Source organism: Thalia democratica, chromosome 1 (assembly GCF_965202585.1).
Source record: "Thalia democratica chromosome 1, ktThaDemo2.hap1.1, whole genome shotgun sequence".
NCBI classification, from domain to species: Eukaryota; Metazoa; Chordata; class Thaliacea; order Salpida; family Salpidae; genus Thalia; species Thalia democratica.
In genome coordinates, this window is record NC_139165.1 from 57,669,045 (window position 1) to 57,681,182 (window position 12,138).

Sequence of the window (12,138 nt, forward strand, 5' to 3'; positions counted from 1 at the left end):
CAAGGACACTTGCATAGTGAAACTGTGATATATACACAAAAGTTTAAATGCAAGTGGTGTTCATGTACTCTGTCACTGTCAAATATGGGAAGAAAAGCACTCACTGTACATATGAATGGAGCTGGACATAGAAATAAAATGCCAGGAGTTTACCGAATCCAATAATTTTTCTATAATGCTGGATCAAGCTCCAGTGGGGTAAGTAGTGAGAGCAGCGGCAGAGTAGCAAGTTGTGCAAACATGGTATATATATCAATAGGTTTGGTAAGTAAGTCACAGATAACAACCACTGAAATTTTATGGGCGTTGCACACTGTCAAGCACAATTACTCAGCTAGTTCGTGTAACAAACTGGCAGAGCTGAACAAAAAAATGTTTCCTGACAGTGCAATAGCACAGTCATGTCAGATGGCCCAAACAAAATTATCATACATGATAAATTTTGGCCTTGGACCACATTTCGAAAACATCTTGCTAGAATATTAATGAACAAGCTGTGTTTATAAGGTAATAATATAAGTATTCTGCTGATAGGGTTGTTTATTACAAATACATCAATTATACACAGATGGTTCAAATGATGTAATGGAAGTTTGATGATTGAATTCAGCTAAAAAACTGTTGTTTTAACCTGTATTAAAAAAAGATTGAAATCTTTATATAGTTTCAAGTGCTAGATTATTTATTTTAGAACAAGTTTAAATTAAGAGTTTGATTAAGAAAAATCAGGAAAATTTTGGTAAAAAGTCAGGAAATTTTTCTCAGCTTGATCTGTGGCAACCATGCATGATGTAACTTAACTGTTTGACCTTTAAAAAGCGTGTATTCTTGTAATTACAGGGTTGCCACTTTACCTGGAAAAACCAGGAATTTTGATCAAAAAACCTGGTATGTTTAATAATTTTAAAATTTTCAGTAGTAGAATTTCGATTTGAATCAGAAAATTAATCATATAAATAAAATTTTTTTGTCATCAATAAAGGTCTATTTAAAAAAATACATTTCAAGTAGCTTTACAGTATCTTTTCAATGGGTTTATACACAGTTTTTTATATAGAAATTAACTTAAAATTAAAAATATACCCAAAAATTTGTACTTTTAAAAACCTGGAAGTAATTTGGCAACCTTGTAATTTTGGACACAAAATCACTAAAAAACCTGGAATTTTAAATAAATTATAAATATATAAAATATTACAAATTTTTACAGAAAAGTATGAAATGAACACAAAACTTTTCATATTTTTTTAACAAAAAATATAGTAAACTAAACAATGCACATTTTGTATGTTGTGATTCTTCTATTTTAGCACAAGATGAATTTAATTTACAAAATGATTTTTTTTTCCTTAATTTTTTTAAAAGTTTTATAAAGCTTGAAAATTATTATTTTGATTAGTTACAATCTATGTATACTATAATGAAATAGCAGTTTCCCTTCCTTTTTTATTTAGTTGAAAATGATTAATATAAAATCATTCAACTGGAGCAAAATATTAAGGTAATGAGAAATTAAATAACAGGAGAAAATAAAATTCGTGTAAATATTTATCAGATGGGAGAAATAGTATGTATGTATGATTATGTTGAGAAGAAGCCAGTTCTATTGCAGTGAGCCTCAAGTAAAGACCTTCCAGATATAGTTCCAGAATTAACTTTATTTTTTATATATTTTTTGTTGTAAAGTTTTATTTGTTAACAATGTTTACTTTTTATAACTAGTTTCTGGTTTCAATTTAAATAGTTAAGTATTTTTTTATTAAAGATATTCTTGAGTATCTTACTCTAGTATTTAAATAGTGTTTATAAATTACTTTTTAGATTAAAAGATTTTAATTTTTTTAAAGGTAAGTGTTGTTTTGAGCTGACTGTTTAAACCTCTGTACTAAACACCAACATTTTTCTTAGATTAAAAAAAAGTTTTACTGGGAACCCTATACATGAGTGTAAAGTAACATTATATCCTTTTAGAAAAGAAATTTATCATTTTTATAAAGATTTGAGTTAAGTAAAATTTATTTTTGAAATATGGATGGAGATTTAGAGAATAAAGGATTAGCTACAGAAGTTCTTCTTGCTCTTAAAAGTCCACTCAATATGTTTCTCTTATCTGTATGTGCCTACCTATTATACAAAATATGTAGACCTAACTCTAATGAAGTAAGTTCTGATTTTTTTACTCTAGCCCAGGGGTCAGCAACCTTTTATCAGGAACGGACCAAACTTACTAAAAAAATTTTTGAGACATTAAAAATAAAAAAAGCTTTGCAAGCTACAGTATATTTGAAAAAAACTACAAAATTGTAATGAAATAAAATAGGCTGCAGATTACTCACAAGATAAATATAAAGAGTATATTTGTATAATTTTTATTATATAAAAAAAACTTATTTTCACTGCATTAAGCTACTTTTTAGCTAAAAAGCACTATATGTGCCAAAAATTTTTGACTTGTTGTTGGTCTGCAGTTCACTGACCCCTGCTTTAGCTAATAATTTTTTTTTTTCAATTAGTTTATTTTTTGTATCGTTTTTGTCAAGCTTGTATTACAAATTATATAATAGTCCTTTTTTTTTTTGTTACTATTTTCAAGTAAAATTTATGTACTTAAAATAGGAAATAATAAAAGGAGATTTGGCATCAGAGAAAAATATAGAGCCCATGAAAAAGCAAGATTTCACAGTTGCACAGTTACAAAAATATGATGGTACTGGAAAAAATGGCAGAATTTTAATTGCTGTAAATGGAAAAGTATTTGATGTTAGCAAAATGAAAAAGTTTTATGGACCTGGTTAGCTAGCTTTACAACTTAATTAGAGTTATTTAAACCTAATTTATTGTATAGTTATTTATTTTGACTATAAAATATTGTTTAGTTTACAGAGTAAATAGCTTAATTAAATAATAAATAAGGGCAAAGGGGGGTTGAACATTTTTTTATAATTTAGTCTTGTTTTTTACATAACTAAATAAGCTACCAGTTACTTTTTACCGCTTGTAAAATTTAAAAGTAAAACAGCTTAGATATAAGCAATCAAAGTTAGAGGGTGTAATAGGTTCCTATGGGAGGCACAAACTAAAAAGGCGAAATTAGACTATTTCAATTAAAATCAATCTCATCTTCAGTTTTCGAGCAATTGTTTTAAAACTTTTTAAGAGTAATCAATTTTTTTCTTTAAGTTTTTTTTTTTTTTTGGTCATAAAATAAAATAATTTTTTTTTTTAATTCGCTTGCTACAAGTTGTTTGTAATATTGAAAAGTAAATTTCCCAAAAATTTGAAGTAAATTGCTTTAAAAATGAAAGAAGAGATTGATTTTTAGTGAATCAGCCTTGAAAATTTTTGTTTCCATACGGTTGTTTTGGATATTTTCTACAAAACAGGTTATATCTCAAAATTTTTTTGATATTTTTTATTGTATATAAAGTAACAATAAACTCTAAGCTTTCAAATAAGAGCCAATGTTAATTTTTGTAAAAAGTGTTAGACTCCCCTATGCCCTCCAAGTGCGAATAAACTAATCTGTTCATTACCAGGTTTTAGTGGGAAAAAATTCTAACCTTATTAGATATTAATAAAATAGTATATTGCCTATTTAATATTTTGTTAATATTTGATAAGGTTGGATTTTTCCCACAAAACCTGGGAACAAATAGAAAAGTTAGTTTTCACTTTTATTATCAAACAACCTAATTTCCTAAACATTTTTGTAACTAATTTTATAGCTTTCCTATAATAGCTAGTAGCTCTACAAAACATAACTTTTTTACTCTGTTTTATATTAGTGCATAATTTTTGATTAAAAGATTTACATTTTATAATTTTAGTCAGTTGTTGCATGTACAATGATAAATTTGGATTTAAAAAATTTAAATCATAGGTTTGTTTTACTGTGTTATTTATGTACTGTGTTAAGTATAAAGAATTATTCATTCTAGTATATACTATATAGTATGAGTTTTTTTTCTATCAATTTAAATTTTAATAAAAACAGGTGCAGCCTATGGTATATTTGCGGGCAGAGATGCGTCTAGAGGGTTAGCAACATTTAAACTAGACAAAGATAGTGTTAAAGACGAGTATGATGACCTTAAAGACCTTAAACCTTCAGAACTTGATGAAATGCGAGAATGGCAGATGCAATTTCAAGGTTACTTTCAATAAACAGTTTTTTTTTTTAATCCGATTAATAAATTTCCACCAAAGTCAATTAAATTTCTATCCAATCTACTTCCTATCTAAATAATTTCCATCTAAACTATTTAACATCCAAATAAATTCCAAGACGTTTAATTATTATCTAAATTGTATTCTTTCAGAATTTTCTTTGTTGTATAAAAAGTCAGATTGTAATAATTAGGATTTTTATAGTCCGTGGTAAAATTTATTAATTATTAGAGTATTTAGATAGTTAAATACTTTTTAAGTCAGGGATAGACTTTTTTATTATATAAAATAAACTTCAGTATCGCATTTATGTATATCAATTTTCTTAGGAATAATCTGGAGTTACCTTGTTTTACAAGGCTATAAGATTAATGTACATCCATAAGAATTTTATAATACCATATACTTACTATTGATTACTTTTAAAACAAACTAAAATTTATTACAAATGCAAGTTATCAAAAGTTAAGTTTGACCTTAGACCCAATAGCGTTTGTTCAACTAATCAACTTACATAAAACTTTGTTACTTTAACCAGGGTTCGTGCGCGTCAGGCTAAATCAGGCTAAGTCAGGCTAAATCAGTTTTTTTGAAAAAAGTTAAAAACGTCAGGCTAAATCAGTTTTTTTATTTAAAAATTTGAGAACAGGGTTCGTGCGCGTCCGGCTAAATCAGGCTAAGTCAGGCTAAATCAGTTTTTTTGAAAAAAGTTGAAAAACGTCAGGCTAAATCAGTTTTTGTATTTAAAAACTTGAGAACCCAGTTTTTCTCAGTTCAAATGCTTGAAAATTTTTGATTAAAAAAAATTGAGAAATCTTTTTAAGATCAAATTGAGATGTAATTAATTCTAAATAAAGATGTAGTAATTAAAGACAAAATCAGTCAGTATTTGTAAAAATAAATGCTTAAAACATTTTGTTGAATCTATAGAAAAATTAAAAAGTCTTCATTATTTTGTTTTGAGTAGGTTATATACGTCATAATTATGAAATTTCATAAAAAAATACAGTTTAAACATTGCAGTTTACTTCAACAACTTAGCTGTTTGTTTGAATTTGTTTACATCAGCTAATTTTCTCAGAGCTTACTTGGTTGAACTGTTTTAATTTCCAATTTAAAGGCTTTATACCAAATAATTTTTAGATTAAGTATCTTAGCAGTTTATTCAGATATTTTACTGTTTGTTTAAAGTTATTAGAGATATTCCCAACACTAAAACTTAGCTATAAGATATAAGTACTAAGTTTTGTCGGAGTACAAATTTTAGGTACAATTCATTTTTCTTTACAAGAACAAAATATTCAAGGTTTTTTATTTAAATTTAAGTGAAGCTTTTTAAATCTGATATGACATCAACAATCACTGTATTTATTTAGAGTTTAGGATTTATAATTATGTATCAATTTTAAGTAATAGCAAAATACTATAACAAACATTTTTTACTTGTTTTAATACTCGTGTAAGCATTTAATTTTAAATTTTAATAAAACACGACAGTGCACATTGTTTTATTATAAATCTTCTGGTTATAGTGTTTTTACTTAGTGCTTAATTAAATTGAATAATTGTGTTTAGTAATATATAATATAAATTTTTACACTAGTATTAGATTAGATATAACACTTATTTTTAAACTTATCAATGAATTTGTTATGTTAAGGGCATAGGGGGATTTTCACCCTTTTCAAAATTTAGTCTTAATTTATTGAGTTGTAACTAAGCTACGAGTTGCTTTTTGAATATTTTTAAAGCTCAAAATATTTTTAAGATAAAGCTGGTTGAAGTCATAAACTACAATAGTACTAATCAAGACCCCCCAATACCTAAAATAACTTCTAAAGGGGATTTTCCTTATGTTGAAAAAATGTCAGGCTAAATAGGTCTCAATCAGGCTAAATAAAAAAAAAATTCGCGCACGAACCCTGGAGAATCTCAGTTTTTCTCAGTTCAAATGCTTGTAAAATTTTGATTAACAAGATTGAGAAATCTTTTTAAGACCAAATTGAGATGTGAATTAATTTAAAAAAAGATTTAGTGATTAAAGACAAATCAGTCAGTTTTTGTAAAAATAAATGCTTGAAACCTTTTGTTGAATCTCTAGAATAATTTAAGAATCTTCATTATTTTGTTTTGAGTAGATTATATAGGTCATAATTATAAAAGTATATAAAAGTTTAAACATTACAGTTTACTTCAACTACTTAGCTGTTTGTTTGAATTTGTTTACATCAGCTATGTTTTCAGAGCTTAGTTGGTTGAACTGTTTTAATTTCTAATTTAAAGGCGTTATACCAAATACGTTTTAAATTAAAACTCTTAGCAGTTTATTCATATATTTTACTGTTTGTTTAAAGTTATTAGAGATATTCACAACACTAAAACTTAGCTTTAAGATATAAGTACTAAGTTTTGTGGGAGTACAAATTTTAGGTACAACTCATTTTTCTTTACAAGAACAAATATTAAAGGTTTTTTTATTTAAGTGTAAGCTTTTTAAAACTGATATGACATCAACAATCACTGTATTTATTTATAGTTTAGGATTAATAATTATGTATTAATTTTAATTATTTGTCAAAATACTATAATAAAAATTTTTTTACTTATTTTAATACTGATGTAAGCGTTTCATTTTAAATTTTGATAAACCACGACAATGCACGTCGTTTTATTATAAATCTTCTGGTTTTAATGTTTTTACTTAGTGCTTAATTAAATTGAACAACTGTGTTTAGTAATATTAAGTTTTTACACTAGCAATAGATTAGATATAACAATTATTTTAAAACTTATCACTGAATTTGTTATGTTAAGGGCATAGGGGGGTCAATCACCTTTTTCACAATTTAGTCTTATTTTATTGAGTTGTAACTAAGCTATGAGTTGCTTTTTACTTATTTTCATAGCTCAAAATATTTTTGAGATAAAGCTGGTTGAAGTCAGTAACTATTATAGTACTAATCAAGACCCCCAATACCTAAATTGACTTCTAAAGGGGATTTTCCTTACTTTGAAAAATTGTCAGGCTAAATTGGTCTCAGTCAGGCTAAATGAAAAAAAATTCGCGCACGAACCCTGTTTAACTTATTATAAACAAAAATAAAATTGTTTTCTTTAGATAAAAGTACAAAAAGTTATTTTATGTGACTTACTACAGGGTTCCCAAAAAACGTCGAAAAACCTAGAATTTTGAGCAAAAATCACTAAAAATCTGGAAAAGCCTTAAACTTACAATAATTTCTATATGTAAAATAACAAAACTTACACTAAATATGAAAATCTATCATACACAATATTTTTTTTATATCAATTATATTTTTTATTAATGCCATACAACATTATCTTGCCTATAATATATCATAACTTTTTTATATTTCGTTAATTTGTTGTAATGTTAATTGAATAATCATTTAAGGGTTTTTTAAACATTTAAATCTAAATGAACTATGACATCAAGTGTCCGCTAACATACATACATCACCTAAATTTTTAAAGGTAAGTAAGTATACCTAAACGTTTTGTTTTACAACTATTTTTTTTAATTAAAATCGCCAATAAGCTATGCTTTTTAGTTTTCAAAAAGCACGATTTTACAGACAAAATTTACATCTTAAGGGTGATTATGACGTCATAATACACCAAAGGCAGTTAATATTTCTTTAAATCTATGTCAATAAGTATAAGCTTTCATTTAAGATATAAATTATAAGTCTAGGACATGTATAATAAGATTTTATTACTTCTCAAGTCAAAAAACCGAAAATTTTTTTCAGTTGAAATCAGTTTTTTTGGGCGACATACTTTTTTTTTGCAAATTTTTTTTTTAGATTCTTCTTAATGTAGAAAAAACACATACAAATCATCTGGACTTGTACGAATTTTACAATATGACTAAAAAATGTGCTGTACTCCAACCCCTGATTGTATGGCTTTTTTTGTTAAAAATCAACATAAGGGCTTTTAAACAATCATATAAGAAGAACTCTAAAGAAATTGATTTAAAATTACAATACTGTTTGCAATAGAATAAAAAAAAAATGAATAATAGTAATACTATATCGTTTAAATAGTTTAGATCTATCCAGGGTTGCCACTTTACCTAGAATCCGGAATTTGACAACTTAGGCTAAAAAACCTGGAATTTGAGAAATTTTGAAAAAAAAAAACAGGAATTAGGAACAAAAATCACTAAAAAACCTGGAAAAACCCGGAATATTAACAATTTTCACATGTTCAGTAGTAAAATTTTGATTTGACTCAAAAATTCTATCATGTAAATAATTTTTTTTTTTATAAAACATATATAAGGGGGTAAACACCCTTTTTTGGTTTTTGATCTTATTTTATATAGTTTTTACTAAGCTACAAAATGCTTTTTACAGATTTAAAAAATTCAAAATATTTTTTTGATATAGCCGGTCAAAGTCAGAGGCAACAATAGGTTCCTTATGGGAGGCGGAAACTAAAACGGCAAAAATAGACTATTTCACTAAAAATCTATCTTCTTCTACGTTTTTTGAGATAACTACCTCAAACTTTCAGGACATGTTCCTTGATATATTTAGAAAATTCTGTCGGAAGGAATTTTTAAAAAATTCAAAAAAAAAAAATTATAAAAAAAATAAACAAAAAAAACAGTTTTTTTTTTGTTATAAAATTTTTATTTTTTAATTTTTTTAAATTTTGTTCGAACAGAATTTTCTAAATATTGCAAGGAACATTTCCTGAAAATTTGAGGTAGTTATCTCCAAAAACGTAGGAGGAGATAGATTTTTAGTGATTTCTAGTTATTTGCCGTTTTAGTTTGTGCCTCCCATAAGGAACCTATTGTTGCCTCCGACTTTGACCGGCTATATCTCAAAAATTATTATGAATTTTTTTAATCTATAAAAAGCATCTTGTAGCTTAGTAAAAACTATATAAAATAAGATCAAAAACCAAAAAAGGGGTGTTTACCCCCCCTATGCCCTTAAAGTAGCTTTACAGTATCTTTTTAATGTTTTTATACTATTTAACACAGTTTCTTACCTTAAACTTAACTTTAAACTAAAAATAGACCCAAAAATGTGTACTTTCAAAAACCTGGAAAAATTTTGAAAAAAACAAGTGACAACCCTGTCTATCAAAAAACATCTTTTTTAACTTAATTGAATTACTTTTAAAAATTGTCAACAAAAGATGTACTTTCAAAAACTTGGAAGAAAATCTAAAATCCTAGAAGAAATTTTGAAAACCTAGAGAAGTTTTGCCTAAAACAGTTAGCCATCCTGACTACAACTGGCTTGACTTAGATAATTTTGAACTTTCAAAATAAATATAAACTTTAATTACAGTTTTCTATTTCTTTATCGCCTAAAATTATGTTTTAGCTATTAATTAAATGAAATAAGGCAAAAAATAACGATACATACTTTCACGCATTTTTATTTAAGTTTAGTGGGGTATTTTTCTGTATACAACAAAGCTGAAATAATGATGTGAATATTTTAAAAGCTTTATAATGATACGTCATAATGAGTTTAAATATAGTAATTCAGATAAATACAGCTAAGAAGTTACTTAAATTAAGTACATAAGACTTTTTAAGCATAGCTAAGTAAATAGAAACTTTAGATGTTTAAAGGATATCTAAATAAAGATATACATGTTTAAAATTACGTAAACATCTAACTAAAAATATAAAAAGGCTATAAAATTGTGAAGTGTGTGATGTTAAAATCAAAACTATCGGATTTAAGTTGATGAATTTATCTAAAAAACAAATAAAACTTAATTATTACAGACTTGAAATTTCAAACCAATTACAATAAAATATACACTATACGCATTTAAAAACAGTTTTAAAAACTAAATTTAATAACAAAAAACTATAACAATATTGCCAAAAAACCTGGAGTTTGACAACCTGGCTTAAAAACACCTAGAATTTAAGAAATTTTGCTGAAAGAAATTGTATTTTGAACAAAAATTACTTAAAAATCAGGAATTTGAAACAATTTTACATGTAAAGTATTAAAATTTCGATTAGATACGAAAAATCTGTCATATTGAAAAAATATTTAAAAGAACCTTTATTTAAAAACACATCAAAGTAGCTTTACAGTATCTTTTCAATGTTGTTATACTTTTTATGTCAGTTTTTTACCTTAAATTTAATTTATACTAAAAATTGAGTAAAAAACTTTTCTTTAAAAAACCTGAAAAAATTTAGAAAACTTGTAAAACTTTTCAGAAACCTGTATTGATCTTATTAAGAAAAAGTTATACTTCAAAAAATTACAAGTTAAGAAATTGTTTTTTTTTTTTTCATTTATTTTTTTTTACTTTTATAGCAATGAGAAAATTCTTGTAAATTGTTGTAAGCTTTACAATGTAGACTAATTAGTATTATTTTGAATACCGAATACTGTGGTTTTGTTATAACTTGATGATTTGTTTAGAAGAGCTAGTGTCATGTCTGATGTAATAAAAAAAGGCCGTACAGTAGATCATAAGTTTAAATTCATATAAAACTAACTAAAAACTAAGAGTTCAAAATAATATGTCACACATCTTAACCTAAAAAATATTTTTATATTTTACAAAAATTTTTCCACAATAAAAAATACCAATGCACTTTTTGAGAAACACTAGTTAAGTAATCTGAACTCCATCCATGATAAACAATCTATTTTTTATCTATTATATAGTTTTATAAACCAGCATCTTTGTTTTATCTTTTATGTAACGTTTATTCCTAAGTACTCAAGCTATTAATTCTTAATGGTATGAGTTTTTTATTTTCAAAAAGCGGCAGTCAAAACGAAAAGCTTCAAATATTTTTAGGTTTAGAAGTTTCCAAATTTGTTCTAGAAGCTTTTTGGATTTTCTTTTAAAATATAACATTTCACAATATTTTATTCGATAGTCGATAAGTTAGTTTAATAAGATATATTATATATCAGTTTACAAAAATATCTTTAAACGTTTTAGACTTTGATAAAAGCTGATTTCCATTGGAAATATTTTATGAAGTATAGGAATAAAAACTAGCTAACGTTAATTAGTTAAATTTTAATACTTTTTGTAGAAAAATATGATGTAGTTGGTAAATTACTGAAGCCTGGTGAGGAACCTACTGATTACTCAGATTTTGAAGAAGTCACACTAGATGAAAAGAAAGTTCAATGAAAAAATTATAACTACAAACAAATTTTGCCAAAGTAAATAAATAACTTTTTTTTAGTATACTTATGGAAATTTTTTAGTCAACAAAGTTTTGCAGAAGTTAAAGAGAGATAAAGTTAGAAATTTATATGATTATGTTTTCTTCATTTTATACAATAAGTTTTGAAAACTTTAGCATGTTAATAGTAAAATTTCAATTTTTTGTAGCTCTTACAAAACCCATCATATTTAATTTACCTTTACATTTGTATATACTACAGTTGTAATGTTATTACTGTTTTGTTTACTACAACAAAAATACCTTGAATACTTTATTATAAGTATTTTTAGTGATGTGTTTTTTGTGTAATATATTTCTAAGTTTTTTTTTACATTCTAAATCTATTTTGTAAAACTTTAAACTAATCTAAACACAGATCTGACATTTTATAAAACTTAAAAAATTTGTTGATAATACTTTCGTTTAGCTGCTTTTCAGTTAATATTTGTTAAAAACTAGATAAAACTAAATTTGTTTGTGAAAGTTTTTTAAGATTGATACGTTAGAAAATTAAAAATTTTTAAACATATAAATGTTATATGTAAAAATAATAAGCTTAGATTCACGATTTAGTAGTTTAAAGTTGAGTTAAAATAATAAATCAAATTGTTAAACCCCTTTTAAGGTACAAACACAAAAACTAGTAAATATTTTAGGCTATCTAAGCAAAGCTGAGATGTTTTTTTTCAGCATCATTTAATAGTTACTAGACTGCACCGCACAACAGTCCATAAGACAATCTGCGGCCTGGTTTTGTCCTCGCT

The 12,138-nt window shown here is 25.5% G+C and overlaps 1 protein-coding gene across 1 annotated transcript; it reads left to right on the top strand.

The window, feature by feature from the left end:
* Positions 1–1,862: 1,862 nt before the first annotated feature.
* LOC145849147 (membrane-associated progesterone receptor component 1-like) lies at positions 1,863–11,740 on the top strand. Its single transcript, XM_082954249.1, has 4 exons — positions 1,863–2,160; positions 2,617–2,791; positions 3,995–4,150; positions 11,237–11,740. Exons 1-4 carry the CDS (start codon positions 2,029–2,031, stop codon positions 11,335–11,337), a joined length of 564 nt encoding a protein of 187 aa, XP_082810375.1. The 5' UTR covers positions 1,863–2,028; the 3' UTR covers positions 11,338–11,740.
* The last annotated feature ends 398 nt before the right edge of the window (positions 11,741–12,138 follow it).